Source organism: Leuciscus leuciscus, assembly GCF_965113295.1.
Source record: "Leuciscus leuciscus genome assembly, chromosome: 7".
In the NCBI taxonomy this organism is placed as follows: Eukaryota; Metazoa; Chordata; class Actinopteri; order Cypriniformes; family Leuciscidae; genus Leuciscus; species Leuciscus leuciscus.
The window spans coordinates 20,053,225-20,080,758 of NC_138731.1; the positions used below are offsets into that span (position 1 = coordinate 20,053,225).

Consider the following 27,534-nt stretch of genomic DNA (forward strand, 5'->3'; position numbering starts at 1 on the left):
GGCCGAATAAACAATTAATAATACACTATTTCCACATCTTATACAGACATCTTCTTTTGGCTCACCGTATTTGTGAACGAGGCGAGGGTTTTAGAGCAACATCTCTGACGTAATGCGCGGTGACGTCACGGCAGGGCGAGTCCACAATGCAGAGCAAGTGAACGAATTGCGGAGATCGCCGTGTATCAAAACACTGATCTGCATACTACCTTAAAATCATGGAGCATATCGGTGACTGGAACGTAAGTGATCACTTCTGCCTTTTTTTAAAGCTGGTAATGTTTGCAGTCCGTGTGTAGTAGTGGTTAAACGCTTGGAAGATATAAAGAAAAGGGAATCAATTTTCTTTTGATATGCACAAAGTCCGTAATATGGCAGAAATTGGGCGAGAGTGATATTAGCAGGTCGAGTGGTGTATTTTGAAATGTTTTATTATAAAGCGTATTATAAGGCATAACGGAGGACGCAATCGTTCATTCAGTCGTCATCACTCTTTATTATTCTGTCATGAGAGCTGTTCAAATGTCTAACGTTAGATGTTGTCAGCTTTTGCTGCTGCAGAATCTTAACGTTGTTTCAATGGGCTCTAATAATGTTCCTGGAGGTAAATTAATCAGATGGGTCATACATTGTCTGTTGACATTATTTACAAAGTGCCTTGAACACATTATGGATGGAAACCTAGACCCAATTACTGTTTCCATAAAATTCCGGAATTATTTTCTTAACGTTCGTTCGGTTTTCGACTTCTGTCAGTGCAGACGGAACACTGTACTAAAATACCCGGGCAACGTTCTCTATACAGCGGTGACACAACATCATTATTAAAAACTACAACACGACACATACAGGCAGCGTAACGTTACATTCCCTCTACTGAAGAATGACTCGGTTGAACCGGTTCTCCTTAGTGAATCAAAACAAACAGCGCGACCAGTGTTGTACGATTCCTAAACGAATGATTCATTTGAGTCGGTTCTCCTTAGTGAATCAAAACAAACAGCGCGAACAGTGTTGTACGATTCCTAAACGAATGACTTGTTTGAGTCGTTCTTTAAGCAATTATTCAATCATTCTTTTTGAATCAGTAACGCTTCTGAATCAGTCAGAACTATTAGTACTGAATACATCTGACTTAAAGTTACTTACTTAACCGTAACTTACATTAGGCCTAACGTTACTAGAGTTCTGTAATCAGTGGTAACGTTAGGCCTATTTTATAAAAATGAATGAATGAAACATGTCACCACTATTTTGTTTTAGTATTTGAATTTTATATTTAGGAACAATTTCAAAGGCTTGCATTTATGCCACCTGTAAAATATCTGCGAAAAGAGTCATTGTAAACACCTTTTGCAATAATTGTATTACATTTATTTCTGATTTGTAATATGAAATCTGAAATGATCTTATCACTTAGCCCTTGATCCCTAGAAAACACAAGGTTTACGTAGAGAGCCAGGCCCCAGTTACAGGTCACATAACTGGTTGCAGAATCTTTAATAGCTCTGATATGACTTGATTTGATGTCAACCCTACGTCGCAATCAGAAAGAATGAAAATAAAAATATGTGTGATAGCATCACCTTTTATGTTAAAGTACGTGTAGTTTTTTTTTGTTTTTTTTTCATTGTAAATACAAGGGCCTCAGGGCTGTCTCCTTCTTCCTCAAAACTTTTTCTAGTTGTTCGTTATATAGGATTGTCTTTTTCTCAATTGTGACCTGCTCTTGTTATTACATAAAGGTTCACTGTTCTTTAATATTATCAGTACCTGGATTAATGGGACTATTGATTGGTGGATATGCCAAAGACTCACATGCTGTACTTATGCAACAGTTCACAAAAGCCTTCCAGTGAGAGATCTGGGTTACTAATGCGAAGATTAGTTTCTCAGTCCTATACTTAGTGGATTCACTAGTGAATTATTTATTTATTTATTTTGCTGTGTGAAAAGGATGTAAATTTATGATTGATCTGGGAAGAAGAATTCTAGAATTGAAAACTGTTAACGAAAGTCTGGCGCTTTGTTTCTGTTCTAGGCCTATATCATTTGGCTTGAATGATATAGGCCAATGATCAGGTACAACTGATCAGGCTAATAGTTTATTTCCCCATTTAAAAAAAAATAAAAAAATAAAAATATCCAAGAGGTACTCACTGACCTTTACAGAGACAACTGATGTTGTGTTGGTTTATAACAAATTATCCTTTTTTTTCTTTCTGTCTGACCAGTGTCACTATGGTCCATGAACCTAAAGTTCATGGATATTCTATTGGCAAGACAATTGCTGCCAATGACAGGTGTTTTATGGTTATTCTGCCAATTCATGCATGAAACACAAATATAGAACATATGTTACTGTATGTCTCCTGTCTGCCCTTCTGCACTTGTTATGATTTCTTCACACCATTCAGCTGTGTGCCATGAGACAGACAGTGCCGGATTGGCTGCTCATTCTTAAGAGAAGCAGAATTTTCCTCAGCCAGATGAAATGATGTTAGGTCTAGAGATGAAAGGAGAGCATGGATAATCATGTTTTCACCCAGACGATGACTCATCACTAAAATGAAATTGCTGTTCATTATGATTGTGACAGCTTTAATTACACAGTTTGAAATGAATCCAATCAAAACAGAGAGTAAATGAACAGAGATAAAATTTGATTATTTGGCATAACAGAGTTTAGGGTTGACTTTTAATTTTTAGTCTTCGCTTGAATGAACTTATTAGAGACTTAAAGGTATAGTTCACCCAAAATGAAATGAAAACTGTAATTATTTGCTCCAGTCCTAATCATTTGACTGCCATGTCACATTTGTTTATAGCACACTTTAGAACCACTAGCATTTGGCAATGATGTCATACATGATGCGCAGAAGGTTGGGGCTCAAATTTCAGATTTAAAATTCAGAGTTCAGAAGACTTATGCATGAGTCATATGGACTACTTTAATGGTTTCACTATGGCCAGTTCAGACTGGCAGAAAAAAATCAAGATTTTTGCATATCCAGATTTAATCCAGATGGGCTTTTGATTTTTTTTTAAATATATATAGGTGGTTTGAAATGCAATTCCAATCAGATCTTTACAGGTGCATCTCAGTCTAGACGCTCTTGCTGCTCAAATTGGATTTCAAACACTCTTTACGCAGCACACAACAAGCCTCAAAACTGGTGGTTAAAATGGTATGTCCAAAGATTTGGGCATTTTCCTGTGCGATGGAGATCTGCACCATATTTAGAGAGTGAGAGGATGCACCTGCATTTTTCCTGCATCCGTTTTGAAAGCCTCGTCACATACGTGCGTATATACGTAGGCATGCAGATAGGTTGGTTGTGTCTAAAGAGTCTGGACACACAAATCTTATTTGATCACTTGCAATTGCAATTATTAGTGCTGACATTCTGCCTGAAAAGTCTGATTTGAGAAAAAAAAAAATCAGATTTGCTTGCAGTCTGGACATTGCCTAAGAACGGTTTTTGTATGGCAAAGAGCTGTGTAAAGATTCTTCAAAATATATATTTTTTCATGCCCCATGTAAATAACAGAAGCATACAGGTTTGAATTGGCATAAGGGTGATTAGATATTAACAGAATTTTCATTTCGGATGAAATATTCCTATTAAAGATGCCATGTTTGATCATGTAAAGACTTCGTTCTTCTGTATGAAAGTTTAGAGATGCAACATTTCATTATGAAAAGCATCCATTCTTTTTCTCTGCGAAAACAAAAATGGGTAAAAGGTGAAACTTTAAGCACTAGTTAAAAAGTTTGGGGCCGGTAAGATATATTTAAATGATTTTAAAAGAAGTCTCGTATGATCGCTGCCTTTATTTGATCAAACATACAGTAAAAACAGTTATATTGTGAAATATTATTACAATTTAAAATATTTGTTTCTATATTAGAATATTTTGAAATGTAATTTATTCCTGTGATGGCAAAGCTGAATTTTCAGCATCATTACTCCAGTCTTCAGTGTCACATGATCCCTCAGAAATCATTCTAATATGCTGATTTGCCGCTCAAGAAACTTTTCAAATTATTATCAGTGTTGAAAACAGTTTCTTGCACCTGTGCTGAATAAAAAAAATATTCAAACAAACAAACAAAAAACTTTTGAACTGTAGTGTACTCATGGTTTAGTTTATTTATGCACAGGCCCACATGCTCGTAAAGTGCTGTTCATGCAGAAACATTCTCACGCATGGATTCATTTCCTCTATATGTTTATCATGCACATAAGAACTGTGCATAAATGGAAACAAGGCTCAGTTCTTGGCTTATTTTTAAAATTAATGTTTTCTTTTACAAATAATTTTGTGGCATGGTTTGCTATGTCAATGATACACACATCAATATTTGTATAGTCCAGCACAGAATTTCCACTCAACCAAAGTGTAAATGTCTGCTAGCTTTTTCAAACTTAACCCTGACTAAATGTTAGTAGGCCTCAAGATTCATCTCACTGTAATCTGTGTTTAGACTTGAACGATGTATACTGTAGTATAAAACGCCTTCACTGACTATACCGCCTCCTCTGTAGTATTGCCTGCCTCTGTTCCTCTTTTGGTTTCAGCGAAACTGTTTTCCATACCATAATTACATCCCACCTACATTATATCTCTTTTCATTGGGTTTTTTGAGTGTTTTTTTTTTTGCCAAAATGTTTCAAAGGATACAATATGTCCAGGACTCTTTTGATATTCTTTATTTTTGTTTCATTTCCAGTTTCCTGTCATGGATTTTGATTACAAAAACATATAGGAGACAGGTTCTCTTGTTGTGTACTTGCAGAGTTGCATTTTACGTCCATAAAGTCCATGAGACCGTAGAGTCCCAGTTGACATTTTAGGTTTCAAGAAGGTGCTCACGAGTTTGCGGCCACTTTGCACCATGTTGTTGTCAAGCCCGCACTGGATGAAACCTCTGCATTATGACGCTAGAAACAGCACTGCAACAGAGGTATTGATTATTAGGCCTGAACATGCAGGTCTGTAGCATGCATACACATCTCTGCTGAGGTAACAGTTTAACCGAAATTCTCTGCTTATTGACAGCACCAGAAAGCTCGGCTGAAGAGAAAGTCACTCACACTTCCTGATTAAGCAAAAGGTCAGGATGTGGTTGTGATAGGAGGTGGACTGTGTGGCATACTGAGAACTGACAGTTTAGCACGAGTCTGCAACAGCATGTGTGTGATGGTCTGTATGCTTAGGTGTAGTTGTGTTTGGTCCATCGCCCATTGTTCACAAAAAAATAACTGTTTTCAATCAAGTCTTGATGTGTGTAAGTGGTTTGAGCTGAATAAATTGCACAAAATTGTCCAGAAGAAAAAGAAGAGAAATGAATATCACGCTGTCCTCAGTTTGTTGAATACTGAAATGTGAGTTGTCTTTGTCCCAGCGTCATGTGCACAACTGGCACAAGCAATGTGGCGTGATGAGCCAGAAATAAATTGCACTCCCTTTATTATTATCTACATTCGAAGTGTCCATGACTTTGAGCTTTCAGTTGACGGACACCTGTCTGTATTTCTGACGCTGCACAGCTATTCCTGCCTGAACTGTAGTATTTTTGCCTACAAACATAAAATGTTATTTATCATGAATTTAAAAAAATGTACACTACATTTCAAAAATCGGTATATGATTTCTTAATGTTTTTGAACGAAGTCTCTTATGCTCACCATTGGCTCTGTTTTTTAATCAATGGCTTCTTCTGTACCACTCTCCTGCACAAAGCTCAATATATGGCTGACCTTTGCTCTAGTTCCATTTAAAGTGGGCTTCTCTGTGACTTCTCTCACAAGTCATCTCCATTTTTACACAAAGAGCTTAGAGAAATGACTTCTTTGAAGCAGTGTTGGTTGTAACTTCCACTTCCTGATAATTGAACCAACAGTGCTCACTGGGGCATCCAAACACTTTTTATGCTCAGTTAGATCTGATGTAGCCTAAACGTTTTCTTTAACAAACGCCTCGCCAAGCCACATATCGCCTGTAATTTACTCATCATTATATGAATAAATCGTGGTCTGTATTTGTTGAATTTAATTTTTCATGGACACACTTTATAGCAAATACACAACGCACACATTCAGCGTAAAGTTATACCCCATGAGTTGTGTGATAGAAATATTTTATGTAATGGGTATTTTCAACATTAAATGTACAGAGAAATGCAGACTAAGGATGCTCAGTTCAAAGACCATACAGTTACTAAAAGCCATACTTACCCCAAAAGTGCTTAACACGGTAGAACTAACAGTCATATGATTAGCTTAGATCATTACAAACCAATCACCAGAACAAATCACAGTTAAGAAGACTTGAGTGACATTGATTTTTACTCAACTGTATGATTTAAATGTAGGCCTACATCTATCTTTCTATTCAGGAGACTCACTTGGTTGATGTGACCAGTGATCTCCTGGTCGTGAATAAAACGTAATTTCTGCAAAGAATAACTTGGGAGTCGTGTCAGATATATACTGCGCAGCTGAGGAATAGAAGTGCTAAAGGTTCTGCTCTCAAAAAACACTACAGTGATAGTAGCTTCTTGACGGGACGCCGTCAACATACTTCAGGGAAGTATTGTATTGTAAGTATTCAGGGAATTACCTTGAGATACTGTAGTAAGAAGTCAGATTTAGTAGGTTATATTCATATTGAGAATTTCCACGACAGTTGCATCATAATTCAGCCATAACAAATACAATATGTTTGCATGGAGGTAATTTCTTATTTTGGTGAAATTCTTGTGAAAGGGAAGTACGTTTTCTTCTCAGAATGGTGAGATATAAACTCGGAATTGCAATAAAAAAGGTCAGAATTGTAAGATAAAAAGCTGCTTCCACTGCTACTGCAGAACTGTCAGAACCGCCCACAAAATACGTCTTCGCTGAGTAGACTCGGAAAATGTAATCCTTCCCTAAGAAAAAAAGAAAGAAAAAAAAACGCTACCACTGTGGTCTGTAAGATTTTAAAATGTTTTTGAAAAAGTATTGTATGCTCATAAAAATCTTTACTGGGGGTTATTATAAGATTAATAGGGATTAGGGTTGTCACATCACCAAAGCACCAGTAGGCCTAGTCTGTACCAATACCAGTCAAATTTCGGTTCTCTGTACCAGAGCTGAAACTGGCCCTACTTTAAAAGTATTTGTCCCATTTTTGTCTCATCCGTTTCTGATTCAATTGCACATTTAAATATGGTTGTCAATCTAGAAACTTGTAGCGTATTTAGCATTAGCAGCATGAAAAACTAAACTTTTCAGGTTGTGAATGGGTAATAAAACATGAGAAGAGCCATCCCTTTATAATAACTAAAGCTGTCAATCTCTAAAGCGCAAGCTCTCTGAATTTAGCATGCAAAAACTCCCATTATAATAAAAAAAAGTATTGTACAATGTATTTATATCATGGTTACAATGAAAGAATTAGCAAGCTCATGTTGAACAAAACAAAACCTTGTGCGATTTCAGCGGTGCTAAGCGGATTCTGACTAACTTACTGATTAGCACCTCTGATAGGCCATTGCATTGCGCTCACATGCTCAACATATTTGATTGTGATTGGATACAATGCTCAACGCTTGTAAAAAAAACATGCTGTAAATAGAAACCTTTGACGCTCAGAGAGCGCTCACTCAAACACGAACAAGAACGTTTGAAAGCAGCGTCTATCAGCGGGTACCGAACATACCCAGTACTGAGTCGGTACCACTACTGCAGAAAGGCTGGTACCGTCAATTTTTTTTTTTTTTTGACTAACTGGTACTGGTAGTACCGGTACGTTTGACAACCCTAATAAGGATTATTTAATAAGAATGTCTTTTTTCTTTTGATCAATTTGATGCTTCCTTACTGAATAAAAGTACTGTATTCATTTCTTTCAAAAAAACCTTACTGACCTCAAACATTTGAAAGGTAGCACTAGTGTGTAATTGAAAGAATAACCTCATTATGATTTAACCTCAATCTTTTTGTTGAAAATCATCATCACCCAGTTCCATTCTTCACTCCATAAACCTGTCTTGTAAGTGGATGAGGCAGCGTGTCTCTGTTAAATGTGGTGGTGGTGGTGGCGCAATGGATAAGACACATGCCTTTGGTGTGAGAGACCCGGGTTCGAATCCACTGTGAGACACCAATGTGTCCCTGAGCAAGACACTTAACCCCTAGTTGCTCCAGAGGCGTGCGACCTCTGACATATATAGCAATTGTAAGTCGCTTCGGATATAAGCGTCAGCTAAATGAATAAATGTAAATGTGTTTGTTGTGCTGTGAGGGATTCAGATGAGTGACTACAGCAAAAGCCTCAGGGTGAGAGACATTTAATTAGCATCAACAAACTTCTCAACACATTCACTGTCATCTGTTTTTCCATGTGTTTCCATATTATCATTATCCATTTGGCCGAACTACTTTTTAGACATAACCTAAACATGCATAAAGTCTGAATGAGGCTTGAGAATGAAAGTGCTGAGATTGTTAATATGCGTGAAATGTCAATGCTAATATGAGTGTCTGAGGTAATTATCAATCCTTCTGCCACAGTTTATGGAGGCGGGAGATGACTATTCTCATGATGGCCATTTCTATTCTTGATTGCTTTTAACACATCATGATAAAAGTGTTGTTCATTGTGATTAGTTTCTAGGCTGTGTGGTGGACTATAACAGGCAGATGGATGGCTGGTGGGTTGTTGGTTGTGTATGAATCAGCCGTCCACCCCTTCAGCCCCATACTGCAGCCCATACTACCTGCTGTTTTGCCTACGCCACAGCCCAAAACCCTCCATCCACCACTGATGTAGCGTATTTGCATCCTCATCCATTTTCTGTCCCCCCACCTCTATGTCAGGATTCAATTGGGTTGTTCAGTCCCAGCATACTGTAAACGTTTGCTGCATTCGTTGCAGCTAAAGACTCAGAACGGGAAGTTGCACCACGAATAATTGCGTACAGCTATTTTTGTCGAACTCATTTTGTATGTGCGTTAACACTTAGTTGGTTTGCATAATTGCTTCAGTGAACTGCAAATAAATATCACTTTCACCACTGTGCCCGGTTCATTCTTAGTGAATGCTGAAAGACTTGCGACCTTATTTTCAGGTTTTGGTGGTGGATATAATCCTTCACTCACTGTGTCTCATATTCTTTATCTAGGGCAAAGTCAACACCACCAATACATTTTATGAAGGGATGCATTATATAGTAACAGTCATATCAGCATCAGCTGAAAACATAATATAAAAGTAATTTAGGTTAATAAAATATAAATTACTTATAGTATATATTGTTAAACACTAATAAAATGGCATTCAGAGCTTGAAAGATATGTATTTATTTTATTTGTATTTTATATCAGTGGCATGAATTTTGTTTCTTTATTCTATGTTATATTTGTGATAGTTATATTGTCCATTTTACTCTTAGAAATGAAAGCTGGTGTTTTTGAACAAAGTCTATTATGCTCACCAAGGCTGCATTTATCAAAAATACAGTAATATTGTGGAATATTATTACAATTTAAAATACTGTTTATTTGAATATATTTTAAAATGTAATTTATTTCTGTGATGGCAAAGCCAATTTTTCAACAGCCATTCAGTGTCACACAATCCTTCAGAAATCATTCATATTTGATGCTCAACTTTCTTATTATTCACATTGCTGAAAATATTTGAAATTTTTTGGGGGAAACCATGATCCAATCAAATGTTTGGAGTAAGTAAATTAATTAGTACTTAGTAATTAATTAGTACTTTTATTCAGCAAGTGATACATTAAATTGATCACAAGTGACAGTAAAGACATTTATAATGTTATAAAATGTTTTGATTTCAAATTAATGCTGTTCTTTTTAACTTTCTATTCATCAGAAATCCTGAAAATTGTATCATGATTTTCACAAAAAAAAAAAATTCAACATTGATAATAAGAACCATTAATAATACTTAAGTCCCTATTAAAATATATAGGCTATGAATGATAAATAATTAATAGTAAAAATGATAATTATTGAGTACCAAATCAGCTTATCAGAATGATAGTTCATACGCCTAGGCTACATTTGTAAAATGGTTGTGAAATAAGGATGATTGTATTCTGCCGTATGTGATGTTTGGTGTCATTTGAAGCATGTATGATCATCATTAAGCTATATCTATATAAAGTGATGGCCTGAAGCTGACAGCATCCTGTTTGTGAAACATTTCCTTTTAGTCATGAATTATCCAGTCATAAACTTAAAACAATTCTCTGGCATGACTCTCTCTGATTGCAAGTCTATCATTGTGTTCAATTATAAATGCCCTCCTATGAAACTGCATAAATAATGCAGACATACATAATGTCTTGAGATCAAGGACAAGTCTCATTCTTTAGTTGTCTCAGGTTAACCGCCTCTGGGTTTGCTGGCTCTTTAGTCTCCACACAGTTGGTGACGCAAATATTGACTCATCTTTTTTGTCCCCTTTTCTCTTTTACTTTTACTTTTAGATTCCAAACTTTTAGACTGAAGCAGAGCCTGGATTACTGGAAAGTACTGTACTTGCAACATAAAGTGTGAGTGTAAGGGGTAATCCTATTGGTCACTGTAGCTGGCGGCAAGATGGCGGGAAGAGAGCGCAGTCCACGCCACAGGCCATGGTCTGTGTACCGAGCCAACACCTTTGACTTGTCATCTGAGATGATGGGTTTAGCGCTATCAGGTGAGCAATTATTAGCTTTTTGGCACTTAACCTTTTGAGGTTTTGGACATTTAACTTTTGCCTGTTCAGCAAGTTTAAGTAACGTGGTGCTAAGAAATACTCACGACAAGGAATAACTCTAGAAGAAAGATTTTAATCATCAAATATTTAGGAACCAGGAAAAACACCAAACGTTAACGAGAACCGACAGAGACTGAGGGAGAACACAGGGTATATATACATGAGACAAACAAAGGACCTTATCAAGATAATTAAAGACACACAGCTGGACCAAATAAACAAATAAAGTCTGTAACCATGGAAACAAAGGAGCGGCGCAAAACTGAACAAATGCAAACAGAAAGTCCAAACACAAACTGAAATGTAACAATATGATCTTCTGAGGTAATAATTAGCATGCCACAGATGCTCTGAAGACCTTAAAGAGACAATACACCCAAAAATGTTTATTCTTTCATCATTTATTGACCTTCAAGTTGTTCCAAACCTGTATGACGTTTTTTTTTCCTCTGTGGAACACAAAAACAAGATATTCTGAAGAATGTTGGCAACTAAACTGGTTTGGTTACCATTGACTTCATTTTAATTGACTGCTTCTTTTTTTGGGGGGGGGGGATTAAAGAAATAATTTGCTAACAAACTAATAAAAATACTATGGAAATTCTGTGTTGTGTTTCACATGTGTTTAGGAAACAGTCAGGATCCTGATGAGCCAGTGCTTGAGTTCAGTCTGGGTGAGTAACAGCAGTTCAGTCAATCATAAAGTGATTACGGCGGCGCCGCCGCGTTACCAAAGTGAAGTTATTTTCAGTAATATAAGCCGCCAAAGCAGATATCCACTCATTCAGGAGATTGTTGTACATCTACATCCAGTGAAGAGTCCATCTCCTCATATTCTTCCTGCTTTTTTGGCTTCCTACACTTCTACTAACATCCTACTGTATTTGTGTAGGAAACAAACTGTTTATCAGTCATACCCTCTTAGTTCACATGCAATAAACATTCATGTAGCTTAAACATGCAGCTTATCTATGGGCTGTTAAATCAAATATTTCCATTGTGCTAGAAGCACTGGGTTTTGTCTGATTTTAGCTGTACTCTCTGACAGTTATATTACTTTTTCCGTGATGAAACATCATGTAGATTACAATTAGCCACCTAGAGTTATTTGACATTTGTATGTGCCGTATTTCACTTTTCATCTCAAGACTCGTTTCATATAGTTGCTTACACAGTCTGGATTATAATGCTACTCTGAGTATAATCACAACTAAATCACTTCCCTTCTTTCATGATTAACTTACTGAATTGTTGTCCTTCTTTTCCCAGCATGCAGTGAGCTGGTCACTCCATCACTGGACCGTAAGCCCAGTAGCTTTGTAGCAGTGAGTTGCACCACCCCTCCACAGGCATTTTGGACCAAACATGCACAGACTGAAATTATAGAGGTGAGGATGGATTCATGGAGACATGCTAGAAAAACTACCATGATATACCTTCATTTCAAACAATATTACATGGTATAACCATCTGATCTGGTCGATTTACATGTTAGTCAGATGGCTTATTTCTGTCCAGGTGAGTGGTTCTCAACCAGAATATGCTGAAACACATTTGAAATGCAATCTTACTAAGACATTATCGGGAGATATATGCTGCATCTGAAATTGCATAATGTATAGTAGGTACCACATTTGATTTAAACCTTGATTCGCGACTCCATCATGTTGTCACTGTCATGTGACCTGCAGCATCAGTTGCATTATTCACAAATCCTCTCCCGCGGCCTCATGGGATAGTAAAGTATGGTTGCGCACTACAGAATCTCGCCGGTCATCCGGGTACCTTTCATCTACTTTTTATGAATACAATAAATTCAGACATATTAATCTGCTCACATACTGTTTTTCGCCTGCTATATACAATGGAAGTAGCCGTACACGGATCCAGGGATAGAGTGACAACTGATATTTATATGCAATTTATGTTAGTTTGCTATACTGTTATAAATATCATTGATTTACATTACAAAGCTATCAGAATTTCATCTTACTTTTTGGTCTTATAAATATCAATAACTTCTGCCAAACTGTATAATTTTGCACAGTTTGGGCCTCTAAATAAAACTGCTGTGTTTTTTCCTCCTCAAGTATGAACTCCATATTATCCTATATCATACTTTATGAGCCATAAAAGTCACGTATCAAATATGAAACTCAACAAAAAACACTTTTCTTTTTTTTTTTGTCTAAAGGTTCAAAACCCATTTCTATTTAAAACCATTTCTGACTATAAGATACTAAGATTTGTTTGACTATAATTCTTATGTTAGGCTTTACAGTGCAATTATGCATTGAAGCACTAAGTAATAATAGCTAACTACATGTAGTTACTTTAGGGTTAGGGTTTGGTTTATGGTTAGTTGTGTGTAATTATGCATAGTTTATATGTATTACTATTGTAACATTAAACGTGTAACATGGACACTGTAAAATAAAGTGTTACCAATATAATTTGTGAACAAACTGAAAGATTATGTGTATTTTCAGTCATCTTTAGTCAAATGCATTTACATTGTGACTGTGCCTCAGAATGGAATTAACTCTAACAGTGTCTGTAAAGGTGTGAACCAAATGGCCCATAGAAAAAAATCGGTGTGAATAACAAGGAAACAGCATTAGTCAGAGAAGATTGCAGGGTAGATATCTCATATGGCAGTTCACTATTGTTCACTACAAACCTTCAATAAATGATTCTCCCCTCAAGAACACTGGTCAAAAATGAGAGAAATCTAATACACTGGCAAGCCCCCAAACAAACGCTCAGCCAAATATTGAGAAATCGAACAAAACCAATAAAAAGCTTGGGCATTTATGGAAATGCTGTGTTTCACATGTGTTTAGGAAACAGTTTTGCTGCTACAATCCATCTTTGGTGTGAAATTTGCCCTATAAAGCCTGAAAGTATCAGATTTAGCATTTCCTACTTAATTTTTTCGCAGGGCACCAGCAATCCAATCTTCTTGAGCAGCATTGCCTTCTTCCAGGACTCTCTGATTACCCAGCAGACTCAAATCAAACTGTCCGTCTACGATGTGAAGGACCGCTCACAGGGGACTGTAAGACAGAAACATACATTGTTCTTAACATTCTGCATCTGTTTTGCTCAGCCTCATAAACTCGACTCTCTTTTTTTATTAGATGTACCTGCTCGGTTCGGCTATGTTTACAGTAAAAGAGCTGCTTCAAGACAAACACCACAGGCTACACCTCACACTGCGGTATGTGAGATAAATATAGGTACAAAGCCAATATGTAATCCCATAGCATAACATTAGAAGGAATTCCAGGAATGGAGTCTGACGGGTATTTGTGTGCTTTTCGCTGGCTCAGATCAGCAGAGAGTGAGCGGATGGGTAACATCACCATCATCGCATGGCAGATGGAGGAGAGGAGAGACCAGCGAGCTCCTCTGGCACGTTCAGACACAGTGAATGGAAGGGTGAGTGTCCATTGGCAAGACTTTCAGTAGTTTTTTAGCAGTGTCATGAAGGTTATTTAAAACTCTAAAAAAAATATTTTAATTCAAATAAAACGAAAACGAAAAATAGAAAAGTTGAAATAAAATAAAATATTAATACTAAAATTACTACAATTTAAAAGAAATAAATTAAAGTTAAATATATAGATTAAAAAATAATAATAAAACGGGCAAAAGCACCTAACAAAATTACTAAAACTAAAATTAAAATTAAAACTGAAATTTAAAAACAAAAGCTAATTGAAAATAATAATAAATATAATAGTACTGTATATAAATATGACTAAAATAACACTGGGGACTACACTACTGTTAAAGGGATATTTCACCCCAAAAGAAATGTATTCTGTCATTAATTGCTCACTCTCATGTCGTTCCCAACCTGTAAGACTTTTGTTCATCTTCGGAACACAAATTAAGATCTTTTTAATGAAATCTGAGAGCTTTCTTTCCCTCCGTTGACAGCTACGCAACTTCCACTTTATATAAAAGCCTAAATTCAATCTGTTCATCATATAAAGCGATCGAGTCTCTTCAGAAAATTTGGACTAAACCGCTCAATGGATTAGTTTTATGATCTTTTTATAAACTTTTTGAAGCGTCAAAGTGGTAGTTGCTTAGCTGTCAATGGATGGACAGAAATCTCTCAGATTTCATCAAAAACATCTTCATTTGTGTTCTGAAGTTGAACGAAGGTCTTACGGGTTGGGAACGATATAAGGATGAGTAATTAATGACGGAATTTTCATTTTTGGGTGAATAATCCTTATATCTCTATTTAAGCCATAAGTCTCTATTTAATTCTGTAAACCTGTGTCTGAAGACAAATCTTCAATATAATTATTTATTTTCATGTTTCTCACAGATGGTGTTACCGGTGGATGAAAGTCTGACCGAATCTATGGGAGTAAAAGCTAAATCTGCCTCCTTATGTAAAGACAGTCTTTTAAAGGCAGGTGAGTGTCTAATTTTGATGTCTATATCCTGTACAAAACCTGTGCATTTTTATTTCTTAATTATTGCAGCTTCATTCCATCTGGAGGCTGCGGTTTATTTCTAAATGTGCCCCTCATAACTGAATCAATGGGCCACAGCCCTCACGTCCTGCTGTGAAGATTCATGAATGCCACAGGCATCATGACAGCTGGGAAAGAGGTTCGGAAAATGGTTCCTGCATCCATTAAAGAAACACAAGAGCAGTTATTTATAGAGTGTTAAATATTGGATGTGAATAGATTATAAAGACTATAATTAGATTAGGATTGCCTTAAAGAAATACTAGTGCTTTGAGGAAGCAACATTTTGTTTTATTTAAGTTTAGGTTTTAGGCTTTAGTTCTGCATAAGTAAAATGCTACATTATTTAGCATTTATCTTGTTTTCAGTTACTGCACGCAAGAATGAACAGTAGTCAAGTGTAAATGCAACTATGAATGATTAGATACAATCTACCGTTTAAAAGTTTGGGGATTTTTATGATTTTAATGAAGATATTTTTTTTTAAATTGAAAGAAGTCTCTTATGCTCACCAAGGCTGGATTTATTTGATCAAAAATAAAGTAAAAACATAATGTTGTGAAATATTTTTCCCATTTCAAATAAGTGTTATCTATTTTAATATATTTTAAAATGTAATTTATTCCTTTGATGGCAAAGCTGAATTTTCAGCATCATTACTCCAGTCTTTAGTGTCACATGATCCTTCAGAAATCATTATAATATGCTGATTTGATGCTCAAGGAACATTTCTTATTATTATCAATGTTGCTTAACATGTTTGTGGAAACAGCATTTATTTAAAATAGAAATAATTCATGATATAAAAGTCTTTACTACGACTTTTGATAAATGTAATGCATCCTTGCTGAATAAAACTATTAATTTCTTTAAAAAAAAAAAAAAAAATTACCCCAAACTTTTGACCGGAATATGCAAGACAATACCACTTACAATTCAATATGAAAATATAATGTCAAAACTTCATCAATGCCGATTACAGAATTTTATTTCAAACGAATGATTTCAAGTAGTAGTACACAATGCTTCAGTTACAATGATTCAGTCAATGCAGTAAAATGCAGGACAAAAATGTATAGCTTTTCTTTTCCATGCATTTCACAGTTGCATACAGCGATTCACTGACTGACTGTCTGTCTGTCTGATTGATTGATTGATTGGTTGATTGATTGATTGATTGATTGATTGATTGATTGATTGATTGATTGATTGATTGATTGATTGATTGATTGATTGATTGATTGCAGTGTTTGGAGGCACTATTTCACGGATGTACCGATTTCCCACCACGGATGGAAATCACCTGCGTGTGCTGGAGCAGATGGCAGAGAGCGTGCTTTCCCTGCACATACCAAGACAGTTCGCCAAACTACTGCTGGAGGAAGATGCTGCCAGGTAAACCCAATTCACAGTCAGTGCTCATGCTCAGAAAGAATCTTTTGAGTTCTTTAGAAGAATCAGTCAAGCCTTTCATTTGTGCAACGCATTGCAGTAATGTGGCATTAGCGTGTCATTAGCTTCTAACTAACCACACTCAAACACTATGAATATATATCATATTTCTAAATGAGATTATATTATGTTGTTGCACATTTCTATCTGCACACAGGGTTTGTGAGCTAGAAGAGTTGGGCGAGTTGTCCCCTTGCTGGGAGAATCTGAGGAGACAGATCATTACTCAGTACCAGACTATCATTCTCACCTATCAGGAGACTCTCAGTAATCTACACGAATATAAGGGTAAGTTTGGTGGCTCCTACTCAACCAGAAAGATTTCATGTGTAAAGCCGCTGTCACAGAGGAAGAGATAATTAAAGGTGATTTCAACATTGTATTATTTCTCTGATTCCTCTCACCTACTATCCTGCAGGTCCTTCCTTTAAATCTAGCTCTCTGAAAGGAGAGAAAAAACTAGAGTTCATGCCTACAAACCTCCACGTTCAGAGGATGAGAGTGCACGGCGAGTCTGGCTACGGTGAGATGGTCAATATGTGCATTTCATAACAGACATTCTTCGGTGGAGGGTTGGTCTTTACATAACGTACATCTTTGAACAGATCGCACATATGACGTGGTGACCACAGGGGCTCCTGCGGCGCATCATCAGGGCTTTAAAGGCAGTGGATTGAGGAAACTCATTCAGAAATTTGAGGAAGCCAAAAAGCAGTAAGACCTTTTATTAAAAAGTCTTGGTGAAAAATAATAATACATGTTTTTGTGTTGCTCTGCTAGGTTTTTGGCTTTTTTTAGTGTGTTAAGACTTGTTTACGCCAAGGATGATAACAATATAGAGATATAGTTCTAAATATCATTCTTAACCCTTAAATACATTAATGTTTCGCCAATCATTATTACATATTTGGATCTTTAGCGAGCCAGATCTATATCTAACACGGATGGATCTCTACCTGTCGCGATAATATAAAACTCTCCTGATATTAGAGTAACAATTACAGAAGAATAAAATAAATCATATTTTGTTCCCTTTTGGAGCTTGGAAGGGTTCAGTTTGAGCAGAAGTTTTATACCATCATCACTGTCCTCATCAGAGCTCATTTCCCAGTACATTCAGCATCTGGCTAATATTCACAATCTCAAACAGATTCTCAAACTTAAAACTATAATTTTCAAAATCAATATTTTGATCGCTGACAGCTTCTTCACAGATCCACCATCAAGTGACAGTGACACTAATATTTGATTGCGTTCAGTACTTGCTCTGCAGTAAATCACTGAACCATTTCAAGTTTTGCTGATGATACTTCCTATTCTTTTGTTTTCTGCCTGCGGTAACTATGAGTGAAGCATCACCTCCTTGTGGAATAAAGTCATTAAAGATTCAATTATTGTTGTGCAGAAAAATATATACTTACACTGTTACACACCTCGGCTCTTTAGCAACCCTATACAATTTTTACAAAAAATGAATGGGAAACAGGCTTTTTTTTTTATAAAACAAAGTTCTTGTTATATTGTTTATGATCACTTGATTGGGGAATACTAAGAAGATTGATGTCTAACAGGGTTAATATAAAAAAAGCAGAGTCCACACCACAACTATAATGATAACAGCATAGAGAAACAATATTATTGGAATTATTAGTCTTGAACTCAGCATTTAAAGTTGCAGACACACAAAACTGCAGTGCCTGCTTAGACTTAACAGACCTATATCATCCATTGGTGTGGACGCTAATATTGTTATCATTACAGTTATTGTTCTTGGTGTGAATGGGCCTTAATTCTTTTAGTGTGAGGAACTTATAATATATATATATGTTGCTGTTTTTATTTCACATTTAGCGCATTAACTGCGACTGTAATCAGTTGCCCTTATGTTGTTTGCTTTCTGGTCCATCTCACATTATTTAATATATTGACCTTTTATTTCACACTTATTACATGACTGCGATTGTAATCAGTTGCCCTTATGTTGTTTGCTTTCTGATCAGTGCAAATGAGGGTGAAGGGTGAGTTTCAGGGTTATTGACTGTTTTCCTGTCATTTTCACATGTGAAGGTGTTTCATCCTGTTTATGATCAGTCAGCGTCGAGTCCTTTACTTCCATTACATCTGAAGGATCTGTCTTGTTTGCACCAACATTTGTGTTTTCAATGGTGATGTGTTAGCACAAAACTGCTTTCCTACTCCATCCGATCGTGTGCACTTTGTGTTTGTGTACGTCTTCTGTGTGTGCTTGAATATCACACCATCTCATTTGCAGTATTGACCTCTTGGTCACAGCTTGCGCAGCTGAACAAGTGATAACTAATGGGGAATTGGAGACTATGCTGTTGTTTTGTTTTTAATGCTCTGTCTCGTTTCAGTGCTGGAGAGTCAGCTCCACTCTCAATGCGATACCAGCCACAGGATGTGGTGAAAGCTAAAGAAATCATTTCCCATATCAACACTCTCAAGACGCAGGTCAGCTACTACACTGAGCGGCTGTCCCGCGCCGCCAAAGAACGCTCAACCAATGCACTGGAGAGGACTCTCGCTATCCTGACAGAAAAGGTTAGAGGCTTTTGCACGGACCACGTACTGTTTACTGACCGTCTAATGCATATTGCACACAAGAGCAGGCTGAAATCGCCAGTTCCCATCTGATTGGCTGGCTTTACGCAACTTAATAAGGGCACACAGTACGACTCTTTGAAAGATATAGTCTGAGTTTTGCCTGAGGCACTTAAACTAGCAATTAAATGAGTTAAAACACCTCACACCACAGGAAAATCAGATAAAATAATCTGTAGAACCATCAAGAGAATCCGATAATCGGACTTTACCTAGGATTGTCAGAAGGGGAGAAATCGCTCCAAAATCGCCCCAAATATCTTGTAGTCTGCGGCGGCCTTTTAGAGTGTTATATCTCTATTACTCTATTATTCTCTATTAATTCATTTTCTGTTAACTTTAATGTTATATATTATTACAGCTGTATTATTGTGGTATAATATATTTCAGATTAACCCGCTCTAAATGGCACATAAATGAAACCAACTTTTGGTTGGTCACTTTATGTCAATCCTGTCTGGGTGGGTGGCTCTTCTTAAGACATTATATAATGAGAGAGAGAGAGAGATGTAATACATATATTTTATTTAATGCCAATTTATTGTGTAAAAGTAAACACGCTATTGTGTAATCCTTTTTTTTTTTTTTTTTTTTTTTGCTATTGGAGCGAAAGGGAAAGCAAGTAGTAGTTTTCATTCAGCATTATAGAAGTTTCCCAACTATGATGACTTCTGCTTCTGAGAACCCCAGAACTATTGTAGCTATTATGCAATGTTTCTCGTGCTCAACAGATCTTCCAAGTAAAAGCTTTTGAGATCCACTTAATGAGTAAGTGCAATGTCTGTGCCGTCCTCTCTGTCTCTCTCAGACGCGGCAGCTGGTGACAGTGTGTGACAGTAAGCTGCTAACTACAGCTATCCAGGCACTGAGTGCTGCGCGCCCGGAGTTCATCGCATCCAGAGGCTCTCCGTCCACCCACGACACTGAGCGTGTGGTCCTGAGGAACGATCAAGGCTCTCCACAGGCCAAATGGAGCGGGAAGGGGAACAGAGCATCCATGAATTTAAACTGGCAGGAGGAGGAGTGGGTAAGGTCATTCAGAGACCGACATTATACCTTCATGATTTGACTTCTGAAAATATGTCCTCTGTAATGTTCGCTTTCTCCTTCAGGAAAAGATCTGGCAAAATGTGGATAAGAGTCTGGAGTGTGTGATCCGCTGTGTGGACAGGCTTCTGACGAGAGAACGGTTGCAGAGCGACAGCAGTGAAGACGTCTTCCTGTCTGACCAACAGGCCGACACTAGCAAGAGAGGTAGCCAGGGCAATGCATTCTGGATCAACCCTGGTGACAGGCTCTTCTCCCCTTCCTCTTCCACCGCCCTGACCTCATCACAACCTCTTTCCTCTTCACCTTCCTCATCACCCTTACTGAACCCTGCATGTCCATCCAGTCCTAACACTCACTCCTGTAGGTTCCATCCTGTGTTAAGTTTTCTTTTAATTCCTTTTAAAAACTGCTCAAATACCACAGATGCTTTCAGTTTTACATCCTCTTTTAGTGGCACATGTGATAATGCTGCATTTCTACTTGATATCACCAAATTAAAAACAATGAAAGTGGAAAAAGGAAGTACACTTTAGCATAGTTTTAAAAGAGTACTTTTTACATAAATAATATACCTTAAAAGAATATAGTTAAGTGGGAACTGAATGTTATGTTTTTAACACTCAATTTCATGCTATTTGGATTTAAATGAAAAGTATTATAGTGTACATTTATATTAAATGTAATTAGCTGAACTTTAGAGTGCTTTTTTGAGTAGGGGTTAAGTTGTACTCCTAAATTTACTTGACACGCATTTATGGTAAACGTGTAATTTCTATTTAAACTTGTGTCATGTATTTAAATATATTTCTATGATGAAGTATATTTACAATATATTAACTTTAAATGTAATATTGAAGTATAGCATAGTATAGTTAGCATTTGTTCTGCATGTGCATGATCATCAGCAGCGAGGAACTTTGACTCATTCAAACATTTTATTTGCTTTAAAAAATATTGTTTATTTTGTAACTTTTGACTCATTCAAACATTTTATTTGCTTAAAATTTGTGTTTATCTTGTAACTTTTTATATCTCTTTGGGTGTCACCATATTTGTGTGACATCTGCATCTTCGCAAAAATTATGGATTTCTAAAGTTGCACTATTTAAAGTAGTAAATACATTTCCAGCATTTTCCGTGTTGAATGGAATGCAGCATAATACATCGTTGTTGCTTATATTGGGATATACAGTATATGCGTCTATGCTAACAACCCTAAAACGACATCACAAGATTCATTCACAGTGTTCGCATAGTGTTGGCTTTTTTTGTACTGATTAATGTTAGAATATTATTCTCTCTCTCTCCTACTTTAGATAGTCCCAGTGTTGAGGGGTCATCTCCTGGTAAGCCTCTCAATGCAAATCATTTTTACCATCTGCAACTATAAATGTGGGCTGTCCAGTTTTATGTCTGTTCCTGATGTTAGCTGTGTGTTTTATTTCTCTAGGTGAATGGAGTGATGCTCTGTATCCCCTCCTGACCACTCTGAACGAGTGTGTAGCCATGATGAGCGACAAAGCCAAGAAGTCCATGGTGTTTCTACTGATGCAAGACAGCGCTCCCACTATCGCCATGAGTTTGTCACTACAGTACCGCAGAGATGTGGTGTTCTGTCAGACAGTTAGTACAAGATATATTAAAGAGATACACAACATCACTTTATTGAGAGTCAGATATAACCCGGCGCACATGAAATGTGCTCCGTAGAAAGTTCCAATTACTTCTATAGAAATGGGACCCTTTTTCATTTATAAAATTCTGTGAAATTAATTCTGTTAAATTGTCAGAGTATCAATAAAAATACATGAAGTAATTTTTTCAGGGCCTCCCCATACTGAAAAATATATATTTTCAAATGTATTTTTGTCCAAAAATGTCCAAATGATATGGCTATATTTACATAAATATATATTTGATAAGATATTGTTACTTTATATTTCCTATTTAGTATTTGTCCTATTTATTTTTATATATTTTTGCATTTACCCAAAATGTTTTTTAAGATTGGAAATGTATTTTCCTGCCAATTTTAAGTACATTTTGTGATATATTTTGTAATATATTAAACCTTTATATTAAAGGCTTAAACTAAATATATTTTCAATTTGAATAAATATAGCTAAATATATTTAGCATATATTTGATACTGTGGCCAAGCTTTTTATTTTATTTTATTTTTTGCCATATGGATGTTTGTCCCATAATGCATTAGTTTTACCAGGATTGGCAGTGATGGCAAAATCATTGCGACTTTCTGAAAAATTCTGGGGGGGAAAAAACTGCATTGTGAGATATAAATTAGAAATTGCAAGAAAAAAGTCCGAATTGAGAAATAAAAAGTTGCAATTCCATAAAAAATTGGTTCTACTTTCAGAGTACTCTAAAAAGATAACTTTAGTAATGCATTAATGCTGCATTGTCCAGTGTACAGAAATTTCCCAGCTGACTGTAAATTAGCATTTCATATCCATTCTAATAAAATGCATTTTCCTCCGTAGCTGACGGCATTGATCTGTGGATTTGTGATAAAGCTGAGGAACTGTCTAAGTGACAGTGGCTTCCTCAGACAACTCCACACCATCGGCTTATTGGTCCAGTTTGAGGGTCTCCTGAGCACCTATGGTAAACATACAAGCACATTTCAATTCCGCTTTCACATTCAGCTTATTAATGTATGGTGGTAAATGTATCTGAATATGTTAACTCAGAGCTCTTCTTTCGTCTCAAAGGGGAGGAACTCTCCATGATGGAAGACATGAGCGTAGGCGTCATGGACCTTCGGAACGTCACCTTTAAAGTCACACAGGCAACCTCCAGCTTCAGCCCCGACATGCTGCCTGTCATCACGGGCAACAGAGATGGGTTTAACGTGCGTGTTCCGTTACCGGGGGTGATGTTTGATGCGTTGCCACGGGAGATCCAAAATGGGATGCTGTTGCGTGTTCAACCAGTGTTGTTCAATGTAGGAATCAATGAGCAACAAACGCTAGCAGAAAAGTAAGTGTAGTGAAATCTACCAACCAGTGTGCAGCCCGATTTTAACAAGTCATGAAATATGATTGTATTTATTCTTTGTACATTCTGTATAAAAATAGTTATACAGTTCAGCTTTAATATATTTGTTTATATCATTATTAAGGTTTGGAGACACTTCGCTGCAGGAAGTATTGAATATGGAGAGTCTAGCTCGTCTTACATCTTATTATGACCAGTTTAAAGAAGTGCTGCCCGAAGACTGTGAGTCCTGAACACTCATTTTTAATACACTGACTGACCTATACTGCTCATGCTTTAAAAAGAGATAAAGATATAAAATACTTTCAAAAAATATACTTAAGAGTGAAGTGAATGTAATGTTTTCAGACACTTAATTGCATGTTAATTGCAATTAAATGAAAGTGTTTTATAGTTTGAGTGAACCACTCAATTTGTACTTAAATACTTTATATGTAATATGTAGTCTTTGAAATATGGTTAAAGTGAACTGTCGAATGGACTGACAAGCATTTATGGTAAACTAAAATATACCTTAATGTCATTATATTGCATGTCATGTATTTAAATATATTTGTAACTAATTACACATTTGAAATGATGAAGTTGCAATTTAGTACATTTAAAATATATTAACTAGTCTTTTCCACATGTCCCTTTATGAAAGAAAGTTAGTAGATGTTTTCTGTCAGTCCTAACACGTTTATTGTCTCCATCTATAGGTCTCCCCCGCTCTCGCAGTCAAAACTGTGTGCCTGAGCTACTCAAATTCCTCAGTCAAAATGTCAATGCCAGGAAGAGCAAGAATGTGGACATCCTGTTGCTGGCGGCAGAGGTACAGCAATCCACCATTACTATTGTTCATTTGTGCCTAGAGATCTGTTCATACCACTAATAATGTTCGGCACAAAAATGCACACAATTTTTCAGACCAATGAGTGAGAAACAGCAGGCGGGTTGAAAGAAAATGCAGATTTACTCTATGGCGCTTTTAGAAAAGCAGAAATACTCCAGTTAACCCAGTACACAAAGCCCTGCACAACTCTTTTGCCTCCTGCTTGTCTCATGTTTTCATGAAAAGAGAGCTAGTTCTGGGCTGCGTCTGAAATCTCATACTTCCCTATAGTAGACGAAAAACAGTATGTTACATAAGAAGTATGTCCGAATTCACAGTACTCATAAAAGAGTTGGCAAAAGGTACCCAGATGACCAACTACTTCTGGCGAGTTTCTGAAGTGTGCATACGATCAGCCTCGGATGTGAGCCCACGGTCCGTTGGCTAATCGTCTGATGCGTATGGCGCAAAGAATTGGAAACATGAAGTCGTCATCTGATTGGTTGAATTCTACAGGATTTTCAGGGGACGTGTGTGTCGCGTTCTTTAACGGTCCGCCTGGAAACAAAGATGTTGTGAAACCAAACCCCCTCATGGAAGAAAGCCGTTGTGTTTACAACTGTGACAATAAGTGCTTATCAGAATCAACTAAACGCTGGATTTTCAAAAGAATGTGAAGTATGTAAAGTTTGCGTCATAGACTCTCTAAATACGTTGACTAACGCCACTAAACATGACACGGAACAAAACGAACTGTGATTGGTTGCTTTACAGTCCTTGTCGATCGACAAAATTCGAATGTTTTGTGCATTCATTATTTACACCAAATATTCGTCTTGGTGTATAAACCTTAAACCTTATTTTTGTGTGTGAAACTTTTCATCAAAAAAGAAATAACATAAATATGGGAACTTCTCACAACTTCTAGTAATAGCCATTAACGCAACGACATCTTTCTCATTTGCTGCTTCAGGTTTGTCGGCGTCTGAATGGTGTGCGCGTGACCAGCTGCAAGAGTGCAAAGGATCGCACGGCCATGTCTGTGACCCTGGAGCAATGTCATATCCTCCAGCAGGAGCACTGCATGGCCCCACAGGTCTTCACCCAGGCCTTGGAATGTATGCGCAGGTGAGAACACACTTACAGTTAGGGCTCTTTCATTTACACATCATTCTATCCCCGTCTCTCAATCCCCTTTCTGGTCCCACAGCGAGGGCTGCCGGCGAGAAAACACCATGAAAAACGTAGGCAGTCGCAAATACGCCTTCAACTCCCTCCAGCTGAAGACTTTCCCTAAGCAGTACAGACCACCAGAGGGCACCTATGGGAAAGTGGAGACTTGAGCTGACAAGCAGTCCGCTGTTCAAGCCCGCTGGGACTAGAGCTGCATGTTTCTCCTTGTTCGATTTACTTTATTACCACATATCTGAAGGAAAAGTTTTATTATGCACAGACAGTCATGCTCTGGTTATCATCCAGATGACACTTAATATTTTCAGATCCCCAAACCTCTTCTATGAACCGTGGCTCTGAGAAGAAAGGAGATAGGGAAAGAAAAGGTACCTTCACGTGAAGGTATATGAGTAGCTCGCTTGGTTGTTGCACTGAATGCAGGTAAGAAGGCCTGTTAGATTCTAAAAAAAATTTTTTATTTTTTTTTTAAGACCCTGATTTAATTTATCAGAGCAGTTCCCAAAAAATCCCAAATTCATTCCATCTGTGTTTAGTTAAGTACATTTTAAATAATTTCCAGCACCACACTTGGTCTTTGTATTGAAATGCAAAGGTTGAAACTATCAGCACTGAAGCAAAGCTGTGTTTTTATCATACTTTAGATTGTATTCAAAGTTCAGTAGGTTATAGGTAATGTGTATGTGCTGTGGTATAGTAGATGATTTGTTCCCAAAGCCAGTTTTAACATTTATAAGGATAAGTCAGGTTAAGTTAGAGAATCAATATATAGACCCCATTGTTAATCATCACTTCATTTCAAGTATACACAAAACTAGCTGCCTTAAGAGAGTCCACCATTGCAAACTCATTTGTTTAGATAAATATGTAGATATTTCGAAATCTGTGTGTGACTATTTGTGACGTGGCAGATTGTTTTATTTATTTACCGTAAGACTCTCTCTTTACGAAAGTGTTAGTGCTTTAATGCAGGCCTTTGCCCTCCTGACTTGCATTGTACGGGTTGTAGAGTTTAAGTTTAAGAGGACAAGCTTCCTCGTACTGTTGCCAAGCACAGCTAGTCTCTGTACAGTGAGCATACAGTGTGAATATACATTCTTTGTAAGGAAATATGTGAGAAGACACTATTGATATGTTCATTAACTGTTTTCATAGTTCAAAGTTTCTTTGATGGACGTTTGTATTGGTTGATATGAATGTCCGTACTGATCTAATAAGGAGCACTGCTGCAACTGGTCCTACAATGTGAAGAATATTTCTTGAATTTTTTTTGTTTTCCGAAAGCAGAGGGGTGCATTTAGACTATTTATTTTATTGTAATAGTTATAAGAAAACCGTAATGTTGCATTACTGAACATAATAAAAGACTATATGTAATGACCACAGTGAGAAAATCATCAGCCTTTGTATCTGCACAAATAAATGCACAAATGGACTCTAGTTCCTGGTTTGTATATTGCAGGATTGAACTACTGAAAGCTTAAATTTGCAACTTGGGAGACAAGAGCATGTGTCTTTCTTAACCTCTGCTAAAATGATTTAGATTTGAACCAGATGCACTGCATGGAAGGTAGGCTACTAGTGTTATTTCAGATTATACTTAATTGCTATTTTTAATAAATGTATATTTAATTATTTTACCACTTTGATCATTTAATTTATTATGTTTCTTTCTTCACTAATATTGTAAGTGCAAAAGCACTGCTATGTTGTCAGAGAATGGTGTCCTATTGGTCTTTCAGTGTGTTTTTATTTTATTTTTTATGTATGTTCAAATACCTTGCTGTACAAAATGCCTCTTTCTTTCCCCAAACATACAGCTTTAAAATTAAAATAACATACCAGCGTAAATGTTAAGTTACTTTATTGCTTTGTTCACTGCTATGACAGACAGACATATATATATATATACAGGGGTTTGACAAGAAACTGAAATGAAACACTTGGTTTTAGACCACAATCATTTATTAATATGATGTAAACCCTCCTTTTGCAGCAAATACAGCATCAATTTGACAAGATACACGTCCTTCACAGTGGCCAGAGGGAATTTGAGCCATTCCTCTTCCAGAACAGTAGCCAGGGCACTGTGATGCTGGTAAAGGAAAA

At 36.7% G+C, this 27,534-nt stretch overlaps 1 protein-coding gene and 1 long non-coding RNA gene across 6 annotated transcripts; one reads left to right on the forward strand and one right to left on the reverse strand.

Moving 5' to 3' along the window:
* The first annotated feature begins 95 nt into the window (after positions 1–95).
* inpp4aa (inositol polyphosphate-4-phosphatase type I Aa) lies at positions 96–27,276 on the forward strand. 5 transcript variants are annotated; one of them, XM_082175798.1, is made up of 24 exons: positions 96–242; positions 10,511–10,722; positions 11,412–11,456; positions 12,052–12,170; positions 13,724–13,840; positions 13,923–14,002; positions 14,115–14,223; positions 15,128–15,218; positions 16,526–16,673; positions 16,888–17,018; positions 17,149–17,253; positions 17,336–17,444; positions 18,731–18,748; positions 19,106–19,292; positions 20,161–20,379; positions 20,465–20,762; positions 21,719–21,748; positions 21,853–22,025; positions 22,904–23,027; positions 23,135–23,402; positions 23,545–23,642; positions 24,122–24,234; positions 25,208–25,362; positions 25,445–27,276. In XM_082175798.1, the coding sequence occupies exons 2-24, from the start codon at positions 10,623–10,625 to the stop codon at positions 25,575–25,577; spliced, it is 2,970 nt and encodes a 989-aa protein (XP_082031924.1). In that variant the 5' UTR covers positions 96–242; positions 10,511–10,622; the 3' UTR covers positions 25,578–27,276. The 5 variants fall into 5 exon arrangements, with proteins under 5 accessions (XP_082031924.1, XP_082031926.1, XP_082031925.1 ...); XM_082175800.1 differs by having other exon boundaries at positions 20,465–20,606; XM_082175799.1 differs by lacking the exon at positions 18,731–18,748.
* On the reverse strand, positions 21,236–21,712 carry LOC309503199. Its single transcript, XR_014207561.1, has 2 exons — positions 21,373–21,712; positions 21,236–21,317 (listed from the first exon to the last, which is right to left on the reverse strand). It is a non-coding gene; the product is annotated as an uncharacterized lncRNA (long non-coding RNA).
* Positions 27,277–27,534: the final 258 nt, after the last annotated feature.